The sequence below is a fragment of the Budorcas taxicolor genome, chromosome 13 (assembly GCF_023091745.1).
Source record: "Budorcas taxicolor isolate Tak-1 chromosome 13, Takin1.1, whole genome shotgun sequence".
In the NCBI taxonomy this organism is placed as follows: Eukaryota; Metazoa; Chordata; class Mammalia; order Artiodactyla; family Bovidae; genus Budorcas; species Budorcas taxicolor.
Genome location: NC_068922.1, coordinates 17,592,252 through 17,615,039, shown reverse-complemented (window position 1 = coordinate 17,615,039; position 22,788 = coordinate 17,592,252). Strand labels below are relative to the sequence as shown.

The following is a 22,788-nucleotide window of genomic DNA, read 5'->3' as shown; positions in this document are numbered from 1 at the left end:
CCCAGACAGCAGAGAACTTCTGCTGTGGTTTTCATTTTTCCTGTTTAGGCATCAACTTTCATCTCTCCTCCTAGGAGTTGAATCGAAACAAGCTTTCTAATATATTCCCCAATCTGATTTCCAAATGGGTGCAACATTTTGAACAACTAATCATAAATGGTCTCCCTCATGGTCACCACACACTGTTTTGTACATTTTACGTGTAAAAAGTTATAAAGTGCTATGCCGTGTTCTTAAATATTGACCTGGGCGAAAACATCCAACTAATAGATTATACCAGTGTTCTGTATCCTCTTCTATGAGTAATAAATCCCTCCCAGTTATATGGAAATAAAAAAGCCCTTCTGCTTCCGAGTATAAGCTGAGCCTGAACCATAACTTTTCTGTACCCATTGCTTTCTCGGTGGCCTTCCCTCCACTCTTCACATAATTTCCTCTTTTGAAAAATCAATGTTGTCTTTAATCATTCAGTGCTAGCCCATGAATGAGAGACAGTTCTCTGCCTAGAATTATTCATTTGACCGTCTTTCAGCCTAGCAGATACACAGGAAGAAAACTGGGCCAAGTAAGAGTCCTGTGATTAAAGCAGCAAGAAGGGGAGACTCCTAAGGGGCAAGTGTCAGTTCGTGATACATTCTGTAACATAATCACAGTTGCAGGGAGCTTTTTCTCAGACCTCTCAGGTAAAGAAGCCCCTTGCCAGTAATGTGTCTGGAAAAGTGTCAAGAAATGTGTAATTGTAATTGAGCCAAAAAAGAATGAGGACAACATTTCTTCCTAAAAAGACCCAGTTGAAACCCAGAGGAATGTGAATTATGTAGAACATGATGGCCACAATCTCAGCCATTTTTGTCTTTTTATTGAAAGAGCATTTTTTTCTTAATTTCCCAGAAATTGTGAGTGTGGTTTTCTAAAAAAAGAGAGACAAAAATAGGATAGGCCTGAGAATGCTAAATTAAAAAAAAAAAAGATTTAAAATGGTGGCCTTCAATCTTAATTAATCTTAAGAACATTGATGTTTCATTGCTCATCATACCCTTGATGGCCAATGTCTCCCTGAAGCGGGAGGCCAGGCTCACTAGTGTGTTAGGTGACGGGGAAATCTTCACAGGCCTGAGGCTGCAGAGAGAAGCACAGCCGTCAGTGGGGCAGCTGGCTCTGAAACACTGAGGGTCATTGTCCGCAGAGTGGACATTCCACAGGGCAGCAGCCCTTGCTGCCCCGGAGCCAGAACGGGAGCATGCGCTCGGCGAGCCACGCCATCGGGGAGGGCCTGCATTCGCTGTCCTCCGCTTAGGAAGCCAAAGCCAGGGTTGCGCGTGTATTCGTCCATAAAGAGGACCTCGTCCCTCACAGGTGGGCAAGTACAAGTGGACCTGCAAGTTAGCAGGGCTCGACCCTCATTAAAAATGAAATGTCTCAGGCTGTCCACCAGGAGGCAGGCTGCCATCAGCCCTGAACTGCCCACTTTTCTTGTGATTTATTCCTGAGCTCCAGAGCTGTTAGAATAATAAAGCAGAATGCTAGTGTGAGCTCCCTGAATAAAAGTTTCTATATATAAGTGCCTATGGGGAGAGATGTTCCAGAGGTGTTATATATTCAAAACTGCTGTTTTTATGTGATTTTGGTATTTAAAACGCAGACACGTGGGCTCTGAGAGAACACATGCAAAGCAAATTAGAGACACCAAAAAAGAAGGGGTAAGAATTTAAACATCAGAATCATTAGAGAGGAATAATGAAGTTCAGGATGTCATGGCAATTTGAAGGAAACCTCACGGCTTACAGTTCATTGTCCTAAGGACCGTTTAGTGAAAAATGGTATTAAATCTAAGAGAGGGCTGTTGAGGATTGTTTTGGGACACTGACTGACGTTAAAATAGAAGTAATCTTAAAAGGTGATTGGCTCTTTGTTTCTGTACATAGTTACGCAAAATACATTGTGTAGTTTACCAGTGAACGCTGTGCCTTGTTCCCCAGAAAACCTCATGGGAATGAGGCCAGAGGGGTCTGGTGGCCCACCCAGTGTTTTCCAGTCTGACAGCTGAGCGGAGGTTTGAACCCAGAGCTGGGTATGATAAGCCTTCAGTTTCATGTATTCATTCATTTTCTCGTTTTTTTTCCTCCTGAATTTCTGTTCTCTCGAGTGCGGCATGTGGCCTGCAATCAGTGGAGTGTCTTCCTGGTGCCTTATTGTCAAAGCTACAGAGGGCCACCCCAGAACCTTGGTTTGTGGGTCATAGCTGTAGAACGCCTATTTTTTTATTATGATATTCTTATCTAATCTACACATAGTCCTTATTCAAATGTTAATAGTTCTCATAATATTGTTAGAACAAATGGGAACGTTGTTTTCTGGCCCAGGATCTAGTCTAGGATCTCATGTTGCATTTAGTTGTCAAGAATCTTTTTTTTTTTTTTTTTAATTTGAAATATAGTTGTATTTTCGGAGAAGGCAATGGGACCCCACTCCAGTACTCTTGCCTGGAAAATCCCCTGGATGGAGGAGCCTGGTAGGCTGCAGTCCATGGGGTCGCTAAGAGTCGGACAGGACTGGGCGACTTTCACTTTTCACTTTCATGCATTGGACAAGGACATGGCAACCCACTCCAGTGTTCTTGCCTGGAGAATCCCAGGGATGGGGGAGCCTGGTGGGCTGCCGTCTATGGGGTCGCACAGAGTTGGACACGACTGAAGTGACTTAGCAGCAGCAGCATAGTTGTATTTTAGGCATATAGGAAAGTGATTCAGTGATATATATATATATATATAGACAGATAGATATGATTTCCACTATAGGTCATTATAAGGTATTGAATATAATTCTCTGTGCTGTGTAGTAAATCCTTGTTGTTTATCTGTTTTACTTACAGTAGTTTCTGTCTGTTAATCCCATATTCCTAATTTATCCCTGCACCCAGTGGGAAACATAAGTTTGTTTGCTATGACTCTGTTTCTGGTTTGTATTCAGTGATTCATTCTTACTATTTTTTAGATTTCACATATCAGTGATGTCATATAATATTGTTTTCTCTGACTTACGTCACTTAGTGTAGTATTCTCAAGCTCCATCCATAGTGCTGCAAATACCAGTGTTCCGTTCCTTTTTGTGACGATATTCCTGTGTGTGTGTGTGTGTGTGTGTGTGTATACACACACACACACACACACACACACCTTCTTAAGCCAGTTTTCTATTGCTGGGCACTTGGGTTGCTTCCTTGTCTTGGCTTTGTAAGACTGCTGCCATGCACGCTGGGGTGTGTGTCGCAGACGTGGCGCTAGGCTGTGGTGTGGAGTGGGCTGTGCTGGGGGCCTGGGCACCGTGGCTGTGGTGTGGAGTGGGCTGTGGCCTGGGACCTGGGCTGCCTCTGTGGCCGGCCTCTCCCAGGACCTGTTGGCCCAGATCCAGCTCCAAGCAGGGGTGTGGGGTGGGCAAACCAGAGCTGTCAGCTGGGGAGTGAACCATGGTGTGCTCCTCCCCAAGCCCCATGGTTAACATGGTTGTCTGTTTTCCCACAGCCACGCTAACCAACTGTAGCCTTAGACTTGAGTGTTTGACAGTCTGACAGATGAGCAATGGTGTTACAATGAGAGTTTTAATTTACATCTCTCTTTTCTCAGTGAAGTAGAACTCCTTTTAAGAGGCTGAAGGGCTATTTTCAGTTCTTTAATTTTTGCGAATTGTATATTCATGTCTTTTGCCCATTTTCTTGATGGGTGGTTGGTCTTTTTTCCTTACCAGTTTTAAAGAGTTCTTTATATGTGAAGAATATTAGCCCTTTATCTGTGATTTTATGTTGAAAAAGTTTTCTCCCAGTGTTTTCCATTGGTTTCTGACGACCACCTATTTTGGTATTTTTTCAGTATAATGGTGGAGCTCCAATAATCTCCATTATTTTTAATAAATAAGACCACAGTACGTATATTAACTCTCATAGTGATGTAAACACACCCTTTAAAGACAGAGATGCTCAATAGATGTCAAGGGCTGTGCCCTTGTCGATGTGATCTTTCTGATGGTTTTGAGGAAAGGTGTAGAAGAGTCTCCTGAGAGGTGTGGTCCTTACCCCCCACCCTCGACTCGTGTGTCCCATGGCCTGGCTGTGGACCTGCTTCAAACAGAACAGTTACCTGAGCTCCGCTCTACCCTCCCCAGGACTCAGATAGGGGGCATCTCTCTGAGGCTGAGACGAGATGCGTGCACGTCAGCCCGCCTCCTTTCTGGTTTGGGTTGGTCCCTTTTGACTTTCCTGGTCAGACAGGCCTCACGGGGCAGGGGCAGCAGGGGAGTGGTGCTCTTCATGTCGTCGTGGGGAAATCTGAGCAGCAGTGTCCCTTTATTGCCTGGCTTTGGGGGGGCGGCGAGGCGGACTCGGGGCTCTCTGCTTCTTGAGCACCATGACCGGCCTCTCTACTTTGAGGCCCATTAAAGGTCCCGCGTGATCGGGACCAGTCTCTGAGGCAGACCGCCCGGGTTCGGTCCTGATTTCGCCATCTCCTCATCCTGTGACGCCTGGTCCCCGCTGTGTCTCAGCGCCGGCCTCCTCAGTGAGTGGCAACGTGAGAAATCTCAGGATAGCGCCCGGCAGAGTGCTCGGTGGCTGCTGGCTTTTACCCTCACCAGCCCCAGAAGAGGCATCTGTGGGCTGCTGTGAGATCTAGGGCGGTGCACAGTGCGTATCGTGTGCACTCCAGGCATTGTCATCCATTGAGTTCAGAAATAGAATGGCGTTTTTAAAAATCTTCCACTTCTCAGGAAGGAAGTTTGTATTTCTGTGCTGCTTTGCGCATAGGAAATCGCATCACCCTCTACAGAACTGCTTTACGAGTTATTTCTGTCTAGAAAGGGGATGTCTTTGTTTTCTGGGCTCAGCATGTCCCAGGCTGCCTGAGCCTGGCTACGCACTCGTTCTCTCAGCCAGGTTGATGCATTTTTTGACTTCTTTCACAGCAGCAGACCGGGACACTCCCCGGCTCCTGTAGGCACAGCAGTGGAGGAGGAGGGCTGCTCACAGTCTCGGCAGACACTCGGGGTTACAGCTAGACGCCTGCGGTGTGCAGAGAGCACGGGCGGCGTCTCGTGTCCTCCTTCCAGCCTCTGCTGTAGGTGCTTGTGAGCCTTGGTTTTACAGACAAGGAAACTGAAGCACAGACAGGATCACGAAGGTCACGTGCTAACTGAGGGGCAGCAGCACAGCCCCCCAGGCTCACTGTGGCGCCCACCTGCCTGTGCCCAGCAGGGTCCCCCATGTCCCCAGAGGCCGATGAAGGTGTGGGCTGAGGTCAGACAGGAGGCCCGGAAGAGCTCTGTCTGGCTCTCGGGCCAGCCCAGGCCCTCTCTCCCCTGGAGGAGTGTTCTCTCCCACCCCACCCCCGTTCTCTGAAGTGTGGCCGGGCCTGCTTTGCATGCTTAGCAGAGCAGCGGGAAAAGTGCTGAGTGACCAGCGCCAGCCAGGCTTTTCGAGTTTTACAGAAGACTGTTCCCTCACTGAACAGGGGAAAAAGCGTTTATACAGTTACCTGACTTCTTGTGAGAGAAACAGGGAAACAGTAGGACCGGGGACTGTCCTTAGGTAACGGAAGAACCATACCTGTGTCTGAAGCATGAGGCTTGAGGCTGTTAACAGACACCAAGAAAAAACACCTTTTCAGAATCAAGTGAAATCACCAAAAATGATTATAAGGACTACAAATAGGGAAATGAAGTATGACCACATCCTGTGTGTGATTAGATCAGATCTCTACTTCTAAAGTAAGGGCAAGTCAGTAGAAAAATAAAAATGCCAACAGTTGGGCCAGGTTTGCCAGGTGCTGGAAGACAGCATTTCAGATACTGCAGTCTGTTTGGTTTGCACATCAGAAAAACTGACTAGCAGGACTGGTCTTTTTTTTTTCTTTTGAAATTCGCTGAGTTGTGTCCAACTCTGCGACCCCATGGACTGTCCATGGAATTCTCCAGACCAGAATACTGGAGTGGGTAGCCTTTCCCTTCTCCAGGGGATCTTCCCAACCCAGGGATCGAACCCAGATCTCCCACATTGCAGAACTGGTCTAGTCCTATCTCTTTTTTCCCTAAGCGGTGGGAAAGATGGCCTGTCTAGTGAAAGAAGGCGGGAAAGGCAAGTCGTCTTGAAATTTAAGAAAACAGTCTGAGACTGAAGTCCTTTATTCCACAGGTCAGACACACAGGTACCCTGTCTGTGATTGGTCTCCGGAGAGCAGTCTCTCCTGGCTGCACACCCAGCTCATGGCCCCTTTCCTGAGGAGGAGGAGGTGTGAATCCCCGTGGGGCCGCCCGCTGCCTCTGCCCTCCAGCAGCTTACCTTGGGATCCTCTGTTTCAGGTCTCTGTCCTGGGATGCCCTGACCCAGCAGTGCATGAGATTGCCTTTCAGTACGGGAAGAACGTGGGCATCGCTTTTCAGGTTGGTCTACTGCTCTGGAGGGGTGCGGTCCAGCGGGCAGGGCGGTGGGGACACCGGTGTGGCGGGGCTGTGACAGCCCTTTGTTCTCCAGCTGATAGACGACGTCCTGGACTTCACCTCGTGTTCTGACCAGATGGGCAAACCGACCTCGGCCGACCTGAAGCTCGGGTTAGCCACTGGCCCTGTCTTATTTGCTTGTCAGCAGGTAGGTTTTATGCACTTCCCTGGGACACACTTCCGGGAGGGATTGGTACCTGCCAGGCACAGCTGATGTGCAGGTTAGATGAGGTGGGAGCGTTTCTAATAGATCAGAGTTCTAGATGTGATCCCAAGTATAGGACTGAAGCATCCAAGCCAGTCATTCTTGCCTCTGAACTCTGGTTCCTTGCCTGTAACATGGAGAAGATGATAAGCTTCCTTCCAGGGCCGCTGTAAGGGTTACCTGAGATGACATTCATGGAGATACTGTGTGCATTAAGTGCCTTGCGCATTTAAGGAGGCGCTGCGATCACTTCTGTGTTCTTGGGCACTGACACGGTGGGTAGTTTCCACGTCTCCATTATAGGGCTGGACTTCGTGTATCAGAGCCCCTTAAACAGGCACAGGAAGGCCCCCAGCAGGAGTAATTTTCCAGTTCTAGAAATTTAACGGGACTGTTGGCTGCTCTTAGCCTCTGCCATTGCCTCAAAAATGTCAAGAGCAGAGGGATGCACTGGGACCACAGTTTCTTCTTTGTCCAGACTGAGGGGCTGTCCATTAAGCAAGGAAGTAAAGCTGCCATCATCTTCCCCTTTATATGCATGGAAAACTGGAAGCTTTGAAGCCTCGGTGACTCGCAGGGCGGACCCTTCCAGATCCTGCTCTGGCCCCTGGCCACGCTGCTTCTGGCTTGCCAAATGCTCTTTGAAAGAAGTGGGACATTAGCTGGTATTCGGACTTCTTTCTAATAGATTTTCATCTTCGTATTTAATTCATTATTTAGCAAAGCTAAATGTTCATCACCAGGCTGTGAAATTTAGAATTAGCTCTTTGGTCTAGAATGTTGTAACTTGTATCTTCAGCAGACGCTGAAGATTTTGCCTCCATTTCTCTCAGAATTTACAAAGATAAATCATGTTTACCATAGACCTCAGTGGTTCCATTTTTTTTTTTTTCCTTATGGTCGGATTTTTGCAAATTGGATCCATTTTGATATTCCAAAAACCAGTGACCTTGCTTTTGCTCAGTTTCTGGTATAAGAAAACAGAGTCTCGTCTTGTAGCCGTAAACAGGGTGATACTCAGAGAAGGCGGGTCCCTGGGGGCAGCAGGGGACCGAAGAGCGAGGCTGGGGACAGAGATGCTGGGGACAGGCCCTGGGAGGCCTCTCGGGGTGCTGAGGCAGAGGTGAGACGTGTGAGGTCTGCTAGCAGCGGCTCCTTTCTTCGGACTTGCCCAGCCAGAAGGCAGAGCGACACGTTCTGACAGAAATCTGTCAGATTACCTCGTGTGCATTAAAAGCGTGAGTGACGGACTTATTTTTTTAACCATGAGCTCACAAAAAAGCAGAGGATTCACGAGCCACGTCCATGTAAGGCCTCTGATTAGAAAGAGGTGGCACTGGCTGCAGACCCGAGGCTCCTTCCTGGGCCCCAGTGAGGAAAACGAGGGTGAGGAGCCACAAGCTGGGCCTGGCACTCTGAGCTGCTGCCCCCAGTCCCCGGGTTAACAGGATGCCTGGGGAACGTGCCTCTCCCTGAAGAAGCCTGCAGTCTGCTGAAAGCCTCAGAGGGCTGTGCTGTCAGAAGTCTGCCCAAGTCTACGTAACTGTCCTGAGCCTCTGGGACTCAAGTTAACAGTAGGGTCCCACTTCAACCTTAGGATGGAGAATGTTTGCCTCTTCTGATTGTGTTTGACCATGAATGTATTTCAGAAGAAACACATTTACTCAAAGGAGTATCACTAATTCTGCCTGCAGATATGGAGGGGGTGACGTCGGAGGGCAGTGGACCACTCCCACAGGTTGACTTGTCAGTTGTCTACAAAAGATTAAGAAGTGATAGTTTTTTTTAAAAAGGAAAAGGGACAAACAAAAGCATGCAGTGTACAAAAGCACAGTTCTGTATCACTGGGACACCCAGCATTGTGAGGCACACACTCACCCTCACTGGCCAGGCTTCTTCCACCCGCCCAGAAAAGGAGTTAAAAGGCACGGCCTTTGGAGTGAGGCCGAGCAGGATGACGCTCCAGACAGGACTTGTTTCCTAAGCAGACTGATTGTTCTGTCTTGTGGTGCACGGGCCTACAGTTAGTCAAATGTTTTAGTTCTTTTCAAATAAAACATCACGTCTAGGTTCTACTAGTTCACGCTGTCAAAAATTAAGATTCTTGGTCAGAAATTTGTCAAGATTTGTGGGGCTAAAAATGACTTGGGATAAAACAAGTTCTATAACATGAGACTGTGCAATATCTCCACTGAAGGCAAATGCGTTGCTCTTAACCTCTGATCTCACAGCTCCTCTGTGGGGAGGTAGTATGTCCCTTCTACAAATAAGAAAGTGATGCTCAAACTTGGCCAGAATGAAACCTCGGGTAAATGGTGCAGCAGGTGGTTAAATGCTTTGCATCCTCTTAGACCAGTGTCGTGTCCCCACATGCTCAGTATTACTGCTGCTGCCTGTGGGGATTAGCGCTGGTATCCAGAGGGCCCATCTGAGTCCCCAGAGGCCACCCAGAGCAGGGGACTGGCTTCTCCCATGCTGCAAAGGCTCTGAAGACACTCAGGAGTCTGTGCCAGCCTTCGCTGTTTCCCATTTAGTGGAGTAATTCCAAGATGCATGTCGTCTTTTTCCATAGGTAGGTGTGTTTTGTTTGTTTGCAGATTAATTATTCTTTGAATTTTTCCACTTAAGAACATTGAGTTTCATTGCACCAGGACAAGCAACCTTGGGAGACCACTCTTCCTTTCGTCTAGCATGCTGACTTGTCTTACAGTTGGGTTTTTGTTGATAGAAACCCCGTCTGTTTGGAACTCACTATGTCTGAAATCTCTCTGAAGGGGTTTTTCGGTCAACTGGTAATTTAAGAAAATCTTCCACATTTCTGGGGAAGTCCCAGAGATGACAGCATGCTCCCATGTGTATGTGTACACATACTATACTAGCTATAAAAAATACAAACCTTAACGTTAAAACCTTTAAAGAACAGAGGTTGGATTTCAGCATCTTCAGAAACCAAATGGAAGTTGTTTTCTTTTTTGGTGAGACTATATTTGTTCCCAGATACCCTTGAAAAGCTCTCTTCTTCCTTCTTCTGTATCTCTTCCTTCTGTGATCAGTCAGCAGACTTAAATGTCAGCCTGTAGTCATGCTTCCAACTGCCGACAGCACCGCCACCAGCCCCGCACCAGCTGCACGGGCTTCTGCTATTGTGAGCGTTGCCGCCTGAGTCACCCCCAAGTTTTGCTTGAGTAACAAGCTCACCACAGTTTACCGACCACCTTTTGTCATTAGTTTATGGACAGACTTCACAGTCAGACTCTGATTTTGGCCACAGGTGACATCCCTCTTAAAATCAGAGCCCAAAGGCCACAAGAACTTTCCTGCTTCTCAGTACGTCTGCAGGCAGGCTACCGCTCCTCCCGCGTGATGCATTTCTCATTTCTTATCACAAGTTTCTGGAACAGGAACGCCTAGGGGAAGAGTCTGATATTTGCATATTAAAACTGCACATACTTCATGCTTCAAAGGAAAGATGTAGTCAACACTCAATGGAAAAAAAAATTTTTTTCCCCCAATTTTGCTTTCTCAGTCCTTTTTATAGTAAAAGGAATCAAGAGAAACCCAGTCAGCACATTTTACTCCAGTTGTTGGTACTGCAGGAAAGTGCTCATCTCCCCTAAAAAAGGCAGTTTTACCAGTTGCCGGACCACTATCACATTAGCTTAGAGGATGCGCAGCCTTCTAGAAATCCAGTTGTGAAATGTGGTGTTAAGTAACTGAGACCCAGGCCTACTTGGTTTGACTCTTAGCACTAAAACTGATAGGAGCTTTCCCATGGAACTTACAGTTTTTGTTCTTAAAAGACCAGTCCTTGAAACTAATCACTGGTTTTCATTTAAGAACTAACCAGTTGCCGGTCTTTACATTTCGTAAGCAGGTTATCAGCAGCCTCTCCTTTGTCTGGACACGTACTTTGTTCTGAAAGGAACATTCTTCATTCGTCATTGGCTGCCATCTAGTTGAGATTTTTCTGTGTGACCTATTTTCCCTTCCAGGATTACTAACACCATGGTGGTGCCAGGACAAAGCTGACTTCATCCCCCAGGCGCCCTGCCAGGGCAGCACTGGCCACTGCCCTGAGCACTGCCTGGCCGGAACCACACACCTTGTAACCTCATTTCACGGACTATAAGCTCTTAGAACAGATTTCTGTCATGTAGCTTGGCTTCTCCCTAACACAGACGAGGAGGCAGAGTAGCTCAGCTGCGGCAGCAGCAGGCTTTGAGCTTGAGTCTAGAGGAAATGATTTGGTGTCTTGGTTTCCAGGTTCTGTTCATGGTGACAGTACCTTACCTGGTTGCTAAGTACTACAGGACAGATTTTCTCTTCATTGCACCTTGGACCTGTTTTTTCGTTTTCCTTTTAATTGCTGTCAGCCTAGACTGGTGTTTAGAATTCACTCCAGTAACCTGACTGCCGCTTCTATCTCAGTCTCCTCTAACTCCATGGTTCTCAACCTTGGCTGCATATTAGAAATGCCCAAAGAGTTTTTAAAATATGACGCCGGGGCCAAACCCCAAGCCAGCTGAGTCAGAACCTTAGGGAGCAGATCCAGGCAGCTGCACCGGAAGCCTCCCCAGCTGACTGCAGGGCTGGTGGGTGTCTAGCAGTGCTGCCCCGGTCCTGTCCATGAGCTAGGCTTTTCCTGGGACTCCCTCTGCTCAGAGACCTTGGTGTCTCTCTCAAGTGAGATGCAGTTTAGGACTAAAAGCACAAGGCTCACCCTCATCTTAGGCTGGTGATTTGATTTTCAGTTTGTAGGCAGGACTGGCATCCCCTGGGAACACACTAGAAGGGCACCCTTGGGCCCCACGGCTGCTGAGTCAGAAACCTCAGGGGAGAGGCCCAGTGGGCCCCCAGTGACTTGGGCAGCCGACAGCTTGAGACCCTGAAGGAAGCCAGCAGGTGTCGGGGTGCACGTGTCGGGGTGCACGCCGGCTCCTCCCCTCACTCAGCGTTGGACCCAGCAGAGAACACGCGGCAGAGTGAGCACAGGTTGAGGCACCTCTCTGCGCGTGGCTCGTCACCGGGCCTGGAAGGAGGCGTCCTCTTCACTCTGCTGCTATAATTGGCTATAATCTTGCTGCTCCCCCACCCCCATCATTTAAACCGTTGATCACCTTTTTCTTTTTTTTTTTCAACCTGTTCTTAGAAACTGATGCTTTAACATTTGGTTTCTCCCAAGAGCTCTAAATAGGTTTTCTCTCTGGTTAGTTCCCAGAAATGAATGCTATGATAATGAGACGGTTCAGTTCACCAGGAGACGTGGACAGAGCGCGACAGTACGTATTACAGGTGAGACGATTTCAAGAGGAAGAGCGGCAGCAGTAGGTATGGTGCAGCGGAAGAGCTCTTTGGTGACCAAATGTAACAAATTTTAGACACAAGACCAAGTTTGGTCAGGGAGTGTTGTGTTTTCCTCCAAGAGTTTTATTGTGTCTGGCCTATGTTCAGGTCTTTAATCCATTCTGAGTTTATTTTTGTGTGTGGTGTTAGGAGTGTCCTTCCTAATTTCGTTTGACATGAGGCTGTCCAGTTTTCCCAGCACTGCTCACTGAAGAGACTGAAAATCACTGTGGTCTCACCTCTTTTGTCAGATGAGGTGGCCACAGGTGCGTGGGCTTTCCATCTTCTGCACTGGCCTGCATTTGCTTTCATGCGAGTATCACACTGTCTTGATTACTGTAGCTGTAGAGTAGGTGCAGTCTGAAGTCAGGGAGCCTGATTCCTCCAGCTTTATTTTCCTTAAGGCAGTTTTGGTTCAGGGTCTTTTGTGTTTCCATACAAATTGTAAAATCTTTTGTTCCAATTTTATGAAAAACACCATTGTTGGTAATTTGATAGGGATTGCACTGAATCTATAGCTTGCCTCGGGTAACAAAAGTCCTTTTGACAATATTCTTTCGAGAGCATGGTCTCTCCCTCTGTTCATGTTGTCTTTCATTAGTATCTTCATTTCCTGCATACAGTTCTTTTGCCTTCTTATGTAGGTTTATTCCTAGGCATTTTATCCTTTTTGTTCCACTGGTAAATGGGACTGTTTCCTTAATTTCTCTTTCTGATCTTTCATTGTTAGTGTATAGGAATGCGAGAGATTTCTGTGTATTTTGTGTCGTGCAGCTTTACTACACTTCACTGATTAGCTCTAGCAATTTTTCTGGTGGCATACTGAGGATTTTCTATGTATAGTATCATCGAAAAAGCAAGAGAGTTCCAGAAAAACATCTACTTCTGCTTTATTGACTATGCCAAAGCCTTTGACTGTGTGGATCACAACAGTGGAAAATTCTTAAGAGATGGGAATACCAGGCCACCTGACCTGTCTCCTAAGAAACCTGTATGCAGGTCAAGAAGCAAAAGTTAGAACTGGACATGTAAAAACAGACTGGTTCCAAATAGGGGAAGGAGTACGTCAAGGCTGTATGTTGTCACCCTGCTCATTTAACTTATATGCAGAGTACATCATGAGAAATGCTGGGCCGGATGAAGCACAAGCTGGAGTCAAGATGGCCAGGAGAAATGACAATAACCTCAGATATGCAGATGACACCACCTTTATGGCAGAAAGTGAACAACAACTAAAGAGCCTCTTGATGAAATAGGAGAGCGAAAAAGTTGGCTTAAAACTCAGCATTCAGAAAACTAAGATCATGGCATCTGGTCCCATCACTTCCTGGCAAACAGATCACTGCAGATGGTGACTGCAGCCATGAAATTAAAAGACGCTTTCCCCTTGGAAGAAGTTATGACCAACCTAGACAGCATATTAAAAAGCAGAGACATTACTTTACCAACAAAGGTCTATCTAGTCAAAGCTATGGTTTTTCCAGTAGTCATGTATGAATGTGAGAGTTGGACTGTAAAGAAAGCTGAGCGCTGAAGAATTGATGCTTTCGAACTGTGGTGTTGGAGAAGCCTCTTGAGAGAGCGCCTTGGACAACAAGGACATCCAACCAGTCCATCCTAAAAGAAATCAGTCCTGAATATTTACTGGAAGGACTGATGCTGAAGCTGAAACCAGTACTTTGGCCACCTGATGCGAAGAACTGACTCATTTGAAAAGACCCTGATGCTGGGAAGGATTGAAGGCAAGAGAAGGGGACGACAGAGGATGAGATGGTTAGATGGGATCACCAACCCAATGCAAACAAGTTTGAATAAACTCCACAAGTTGGTGATGGACAGGGAAGCCTGCTGCAGTCCATGGGGCCACAAAAAGTTAGACAAGACTGACTGACTGACTGAACTAAACTGACTGATGTATAGTATATCATCTACAGACAATGACGGTTTTACTTTTCTATGCGAGGCAGTCACTGTTGAGTAATAGCAGTGAATGGACATCCTTGTCCTGTTCCTGATCTTGGCAGAAATGCTTTGTTTTTCACCAAGGAGAATGTTGTTTGCTGGTGGCTTATCATAGGTGGCCTTTATGTTGAGGTAGGTTCCCTCTATGCCCACTTTCTGTAGATTTTGTCTGTCAATTTTGTCAAAAGCTTTTTCTGCATCTATTAGAGATGATCATATCGTTTTCATTCTTCAGTTTGTTAATATGGTGTGTCACACTGATTGAATTGCATATACTGAAGAATCCTTGCATCCCTGGGATAAATCTCACTTGGTCATGATGTACAAACCTGTTAATGGGTTGTCAAATTCAGTTTGGTAGTATCTTGTTGAGAATTTTTGTGTCTAAAATGTGTCATATTTTGAAACACTTGGTAAAGAAAATCTGAGTCCTTTCAATCATGATGCTACAGATACCTTGTTCTGAATGACAGGGAACCATGCAGAAGCAAATAAAATCAACTGTATGTCTTGATTCTGCCATAAACATTCTGACATAATAGAAATAGTAAATATAGTTATTTTATTAGTGTTTAGCTTTTTGAAAGAACCAACATAAAAACATGGTTACAAAATGGAATGCAGATCTCTATAGTGTAAAGACAGGAAAGAGAAGGAGGAGTGGTTTCCTCATCTCAGATGAGATGAAGTCAGAAGTTGACGCTACATGATGACAACAGTGATCAATAGAAGAACTGAAGACAAACGGTCTGGTCAAGCCGGGAGACAGTACGGCTGGGCTTAAACCCCTGTCTTAACAGAAAGGCAATAGATAATTAAAACCAACAGACAAACTGGTGCCTTTGGAAGAAGAAACTGTTGATTTTCATTGTAAGCTCGTCTATATTATGAATGTATTATGTTAAGTTGCACTTAGAATTTAACTGCATAAATTTTAATGTATGTATAACTTAAAAACTAATATTTAAATGAAAAACGGGGGAAATAGATGGCCACTTGGTATTAATGAGTTCACTGCTTGCCATGGTAATAGAATAAAAATGTGCTTCAGTCTGAGGAAAGGGGGAGAGAGACAGAACATTAGAAGCAACGTCCAGCTCTTAATCAGATCTCAAGAGTATGTTTTAACTCATTGTAGCAGGAATTTAAAGAGCTGATCCCAGTGGCTGACATGCATCTGTTCTGTTGTATTTTGTTCCACGTCTGGTAGAGTGACGGTGTGCAGCAGACAACCTACCTCGCCCAGCGGTACTGCCACAAAGCGGTGAGAGAGATCAGTAAACTTCGACCATCCCCAGAGAGAGACGCCCTCATACAGCTTTCAGAGATTGTGCTCTCAAGAGACAAATGACACCTCTTTCTGGTATTTCTGGCAGCTATTTTACCGGATTGTGCCTCAAGAATTCTGTGGAATATACTTTACTTCATGTGCAGATAACCAAAAAAACCATTTAAAAAGATCATTTCCTTATTAATGGGACTTTTTTTTATTGGCAAAGTTTTTCAGAAAACTTTTTAAATGTATTTAAACCATCTGAATCTGTCATTCTAGTCCTGTAAACTCTAATCGAGGTATCTTGATGGTTATATGTGGTATTGTTTACACAGTTATAATAGCCACATGTAAAGCCATTACACAAATAAATAATCAATGTTAAAATTCATATGGTTTATCTTGTTTCACCATAGGAGTAAAGATCATAAAACTGAAGTCTACATTTCAGTCCACATTAGTTAGATTTTAACAGTATCCAAAATTTCATATAGGAGAATGGTTTATTATAAAAGACTGTACATAAAATTTAGACAACAGGTTATATACAAAATTAAGAGAACAGTCCACTTGAAAAAAATGAAGAAGGTAGCTGATCACCAGTGATACTGAAATCATGTTTAAGATTAACAAAGGCAAAATGCGTATGCAACAGTCACATTGATTTGGTAGCAATAATGGCCTTTAATTTTCAGAAATAAACATCTTGCACTAGTCTTACCATTTACTATACTGTTGTAAGTCTGAAACGCCCAGTAGTATATAACTAGAAATCCAAACAAATCATTAAAACACAGAAACCCACGATTGAGTGCTCTACTTCAATGTCCTAGGCAACAGAGAATTATACAAGATGAGAAACACCCCTCAAACCCTCCCTTAAGGGGAGACACACAAAGTGCACATGTTGCATTTCACTTATGTCAAAAGACAGCACAAATCTGTTGGCCAGGTATATCCCTGTCCAATGATTAATACATGGCGCACCTTTTCCCCCCAATTACTTTATATTTAAAATCTTTTTATGTTGCAAGTGCCAGGTAATGGGTTAAACAGTGTCTATTCAAAAATCCACTGCATTCACTTCTACCAAAAAGAAATATGTAAAAGATAATTAGCATTTCCTATCATTGAATCAGTATATGACAGTCCACTGGAAAACCAGAGGACCTGGAGCAGTCCTTAAGAATCTCACCTACAGCATGTGCACTTTGACACATTATCTTAGCTTTGAAAAAGCTACTTTAGAAAAGGAATTCAGTAGACTGACTTGTAAATAACCATCTCTGATTTTAAATTCTGCAAAAATCAGCCACTGCTATTGGGATAGGTTGAGATAAGGCTAAATTTTTTCCCAAGTTAATATATTGAGAAAATAGAACCATAATTCTGCAATAAATCAGTATCTTTTATTTATCATTATTTTTAAAGCAAACCAGTGAAGGAAAGGACAAAAAACCTTTGGTTCACTTACGTATTTATGAATGGAAAAAATTTATAATGCAAATTCACTGATTTAAAAACTTAGGTACAAATTACAACATTACAGGTAACCCTTTGTTTTTGTTTTACGTGGAGAACTCAGACTCAGTTCATTTCAAGAGACCTAAGTACGAGTACTCCAAGTATTACACAAATTGGAAGCATCTTGGATTTTTTTAAAGTATATTTCAATAGATAAATTTGTATGCATGCTTTAAACAAACAGTATATTTCAAGAATGAGAGAGTCTAAACAAAAAGTATGACCAGCACCAGCATTTAAGTTTTCTGATTTTTAGTATTAGTCTGACAGAGCGTTAGTAACCATGCTGCACTGAGACATGTGATGGCACGATCTGAATCACGATTTATTAAATAGACCCCACACCCCCAGAATATTTAGGCTGGTCAGCAAGTTAACAATGTGTAAGTATGTAAGCATAATCCGTGACAGGCAGCCTCGTGTAGAATGCTGCTCAGCAATCCACAAACTGCCTCAGAGATTTATGCTTATAAGTAGACATTCAATTATACCAATAAAACAGCATGTTCTGAAAATATGGGCACATTTTAAAACATTTTAAGACAATTCTGTTAACCATAATAGTCCCACAGTATGACTGAGTGATAATAAGAATCTACTTTAAAAGCAAAAATTTAATCAGTATAGTGCATGATTGATTCCACATAGTTTCCTGGGAAAAGACCAGTCACTCGATTGCAGACTCCTTCATACCAGCCATCGTCGTTTTTCTTTATTACATAGATGATTGCACCCTCCATAAATGACAGCTCATCATCCTTGTCTTTTGTATAATCGTATATTGCCACAACTGTGGAGAAGAATTGGAAGATCGTGTGAGTGCATTATATCCTACGTTTAATTGAATTTTTAAATGTAATGCCAACGAATAGTATAGCAAACCCAACCTTTTTATGAATACTCTTAATTCTTAAATCTCTATATCCAGGTAGGTCAAGTAGCCAACTGTGTGCCTAAATTACTAGCTTGACCTTCAGGCCAAACCGACAAATAACTTGAGAAGTCAAGAGTTTCTACAAACCTATTTAGGAAAGGTCTCTGAATTTTAGGGTTTATTACATGTTTCAGTTCATTTGTTCAAATATCTACTAAGTGCCAACCATATGCAAAGCACCATTTATCAAAGTAACTATTGAGTAAAGCTGCAGAGCCAATCAGTAAACGTAACAACCCGAGCTATCTAATTTAAATATATATATATAGTGAAGTAAATCTCATCCTACTCATCCCAGAAAAATACTCATATGTTCATATAATTTATGGGGCTATACCTAGATATATATATTTATATATTTATATACCTTAGAGGTCAGCAAGAATTTTTCTTTATTTTTAAAGGAGAAATAGGTAAGTAAAGACTCACATAAGACTTAAGAGAACATTTTTGCTATTTATTGAGTTATCTATGATCATGCTGAGTACAAAATATCCATTTCCTTTGCAAATGGTGTTGTGCAAAGGAAAGGCATCAAAAAATCACTAGCTTTCCAAACCACTGGTTTATTATTTTAAGTCTTCCTTCTTTCTGGCTTTATAACATGATCATTCTAGAATATGCAATTTTCCAATATATGTGAAACAGTATGTCATACAAAATTTTTTTCATTACCTCATGTAATCTTTTTCTTAAAAGAGGATTTTTAAGACATTTAAGATATTCTGGAACTCATTATTTCCTTAAGAAAGGTGGCTATGCTCCATAACTATTCTGAATCAATAAATTACAATAAGGAAAAGACCCCAAGTACTGATCCACAGCATCATTTGATAGAGTAAAACAGGCAATCTTTTTTTTTCCCCTTTACAAAACAGTATATGAAGTAAACTCAACAAGTACATTTTCCTCCATTTTAATCCTGCAGTGAAATCACAGTGTTGTAATCACAGGCTCACTTAACATGCCCAGTTTCAAAACTCCAAAACATACAGAATAAATAACATTAATTATCCTGGTATTTTCGGCTAAATAACCACCCAAGAAAACCAAATGACTGCTAGAAACAAACATTTTCTTTTGCATTCTGTCACATTTTTAGTGGTATAGATGAGTTTTAAACTGATCATGACAATGCCTGATATCCTCAAAGTCATTCAGCAAAATTAAAATAGTATTTCCTCATGTTCTTAGTTCCACTTATACTAAGAGCTGATAAAAACACTGCACCCAACTAATTGTTTCTATTTGCCAAATCCCCTCTGTAAATGAAACTTAGTCACCCCTCACCTCCCCTTCCCCAATGCATATATTCTCATATAACAGTTCTCACTGCCGAGTATTTAACCACTAACAATGCACGTCCATCCTAGTCTGTAGGATCCTAGTCCACATAAAGTGCTGAGCTCTCCCTTCTCTATATACTCACTGTAGGGTTCTGTGGGACTAGAAACCTAATATTCTCATCTACATCTGTCATGAATGCATGTGTGCTAAGTCACTTCAGTCGTGTCCAACTCTCTGTGACCCTATGAACGCTTTGCAGCCTGCCAGGCTCCTCTGTCCATGGGATTTCCCAGGCAAGAATACTGGAGTGGGTTGCCATGCCACCTCCAGACCCAGGGATCAAATGTGTCCCCTGCATTGCAGGCAGATGTGAGGCACCAGGGAAACCCCTACATCTGTCTACATGATAAAAATTTGAAGATAGCTATCTAGTCCCTCTGAAATCTTTTTCCTCAACTTAGAAACAATGCTTTTAACTTGTTATAGATACACTGTCTTAAATATTTCAGCCTCCTGAATATCGTCCTCAAAAGTAAACATACTATTAGTCTAATATAAGTGACTGAATCTGGCTTCTGCAATAGTCATGTCATACTGCTGGACTAACATATTCAATTGAAATCCTGTTAAACCTGGTTTTAATCATCTTGTGACTTATAAAGGTGACTATTAAAGGCTTTAAATATAACCCTACTAAATATCAACTTTCTGATTAAGACCAGGAGTCCATAAACAATGGCCCATGACCAAATTCAAACCAAAGCCTTTCGGTCAATAAATTTTACTGGGGCACAGCCACATCCTCACTTGTGTTCTGTCTACAATTGCTTGTTTTGTTCTCCCCTCTTTGGTTGTGCTGCATGGCTTTTGGGATCTCAGTTCCCCAACCAGGGATTGAACCCGGGCCCTCAGCCTGGAAGCGTGAAGTCCTAACCACCGGACCACCAGGGGATTCTCAACGACTGCTTCTGTGCTACAACAGTGGGGTTGAGTAGTTGTGACAAGTCTGAATGACCAGCAAAGTTTAAGATATTTCATTTTGCCAATATATACAAATACCAAAGAATTATGTTGTACACCTGAAACTAATATGTCAATATACCTTGATTACTTAAAAAGTTTATTATTTGGTCTTTTCCAAAAAATGTGGTAACTTCTGGTTTAAGACTCATTATTTCATTCAACTTGTAAAGAGATTTCTTTAATCCTGCTCTATTACCAAATATATTAACCATTATATCATTCCAAATCTGTTATGTAAATATAACTTGTCCCATTTTCATAGTTATTTAAATTTGCTTTTCCATACCAGAAAATATGTGTCAAAACACAATTCAAGACTGCTCACGTTTATCATTCTCATAATAACCACAGCGTATGTCTATTTGAAGGTACATGAGAATCTAAATATGAAGTAGAACATTCAAGACTTCCTCAGTAATATGTAGAATATTTACTGTTTAAAAATAGAAAACAGCCTATTTACTTCAACCATATATTTAAAACTTGGGTAGGAAAGAATGCTACAGATATTTGCTTAAGGTCAGTTAATCCAATGAAGCCAACAGAAGGGAGTCCATTTCAAAGGCAATCAAATGTAATCAACTACATAGCAGGTATTTTTCAGAACTCTACAAAGACATTTTATTAGCATAGAAGTAGATGACAAAAAACAAATAGACTCGCAAAAAACAGTTTCCTTCCCACCCACTACTACTTAGTAATTACAGTGAGTGTCAGATAATGCAGGTGAATTTGGACATCAGAGTTTACATAATTTCAACATTCTGGTGATTATTTTCTCATTTACAAGATCAACTAGCTGAAAACCTTAATTGAGGCTTTTTCTCATATATCTCCCAATATATATATTTTTTTAATTTTTATTTTTATCCCAATATATTTTTAAATATTTAGATATGAAAGTTTTCTATTTTTATTGTAACAGCTTAGAAATTTGGTTTTAAATCTTTACTAATTACATGAACTTAGTAGTAAATCATTCTTTGTGCCTTATCTGTTTATCATCTTAAAAATCGCAGTCAAGTTGGAAATTTGTCATTTGAAAAATCACGATTAACAGACTATATTTTCAATTAAAAAAATTAAAAATGTCTCTCCAGATGAAGGGATAAAGATGTGGTATATGCATTTAATATATTACTCAGCCATACTAAAGACTAAAATGCCATCTGCAGCAACATGGATGGACCCAGAGAGTATTTAACTTATTTACTACTTACTTACTAAGGGAAGTAGTCAGAGAAAGACAAAAACTTCGTGATATCACTTATATGTGAAATCAAAAAAATGATACAAAATGAATTTTAAAGAGAAACAGAAACAGACACACAAACATAGAAAAACAGCTAACGAAGGGGAAGAGGGAAGGGTAGGGATAAACTCGGAGTCTAGGATTAGCAGATACAAACGACTATATACAATATAAACAGCAAGGACCTACTGTATAGCACAGGAAGCTATATTCAATATCCTGTAATAAACTATAATGGAAGAGATCTGAAAAAGAATTCAGATATATATATACACACATACACACAGGCATATAACTGAATCACTTTGCTGTACACCAGAAACTAACAACACTGTAAATCAACTATACTCCAATTAAAAAATAAATAGAAAATAAAGAATCCTTGCTTTATATTGGGAAACGTTTAGGAACTAAATCATCTTGGCTGAATAAGGGTGTTCAAAAGGTAGAGACATACTGGACTAGGTATTCTTTACAGCTCTAAAATACGATCATCACTAGTTCCTTCCTGTTACAGCAATTCAGTGATGACTGTACCTGTACCTTACCTTTCTCAATATAATTCTTGGGGGCCCAAACAGGATCGCCATCTGCATATGGGTCGTTATACTGAACTACTGCGGCCTCCTCATCTTCATAATCCACTGGCGGCGGAGGTGGCGGAGGTGGCGAGTCGTCAAACATTGGGATGTCGTCTGGTGGAGGTGGTGGTGGTGGAGTTGGACTATCAGCAACTAAAAAATTCAGATAATTAACTGAAATCAGAAATCAGACTAGATGGAAATTCCTAAGTTAACAGAATTTAAGGAAGCTCTATCTCATATACAGCATGCACTATAATAATACATGCAAGATTAGAAATAAAAGCTTGGTGTGTTAAAGCTTCTACTACTTTTAAGAATAATTTTGCAATAATAAAATGAGCTAAAAATTAAAGGTATTAGGAAGTACTACAAATTAATGAATGCAGAGGTTAGGAGACAATATGTCTTTTTTTTTTCCTTTTAAATAAGACTACAGGAGTAAAAGTTCCTTTATTCCAAGGTTCAGGTCATAACAAATGTCACTCTTTAGTTAGCCTCTCTCCTTAAATAAGCCTTATGTCATATCTGTCATTTGGACTATGGTAAACATTATGAATGTTAGTTTAATGGTTTGATAACCATTTATTGTGCACATTCATGTCCCCGATTTTGGCTTTTAGTTACCTTTAGTTTCAAAGAAATCTCTAGTGAGTGGATATGTGTTGATTTTTATTTGTTTTATGCAAGGGGAAAAAAAAAGCTGTGGTGTTAAGTATGACTCTGTGTGTAGGTTTTCTATTATTTAAATTTTAACAAGAGAAAATAAGTTTAAAGGTAAATAATTTTAAGCTAGCAGAAAATCTCATTAAATATTTTTTAAATGTTTGCATTCATAACTTAAAAAAAAGGTAATCAGCTTCTTAAATGTAGAAAGCAAGCTAAGATTTCTGTATTATTGCTTGTAAAACTAAGAATGGA

The 22,788-nt window shown here is 42.2% G+C and overlaps 2 protein-coding genes across 12 annotated transcripts in view; one reads left to right on the top strand and one right to left on the bottom strand.

Moving 5' to 3' along the window:
- Positions 1-15,558, top strand: part of PDSS1 (decaprenyl diphosphate synthase subunit 1) — a 39,782-nt gene extending 24,224 nt beyond the window's left edge. The window contains exons 8-11 of the mRNA XM_052651059.1: positions 6,346-6,426; positions 6,518-6,631; positions 11,900-11,980; positions 15,204-15,558. Of these exons, the coding sequence (XP_052507019.1) occupies positions 6,346-6,426; positions 6,518-6,631; positions 11,900-11,980; positions 15,204-15,344 (417 nt within the window). The 3' untranslated portion in view covers positions 15,345-15,558. The remainder of the gene's footprint in view (positions 1-6,345; positions 6,427-6,517; positions 6,632-11,899; positions 11,981-15,203) is intronic.
- Positions 15,559-16,731: 1,173 nt separating this feature from the next.
- ABI1 (abl interactor 1) overlaps positions 16,732-22,788 on the bottom strand; it is an 83,632-nt gene continuing 77,575 nt past the window's right edge. For all 11 annotated transcript variants that reach the window (XM_052650711.1, XM_052650715.1, XM_052650713.1 and 8 more), the window contains 2 exons: positions 21,835-22,020; positions 16,732-17,580 (listed from right to left, as the gene is read on the bottom strand). In XM_052650711.1, the coding sequence (XP_052506671.1) occupies positions 17,405-17,580; positions 21,835-22,020 (362 nt within the window). In that variant the 3' untranslated portion in view covers positions 16,732-17,404. The remainder of the gene's footprint in view (positions 17,581-21,834; positions 22,021-22,788) is intronic.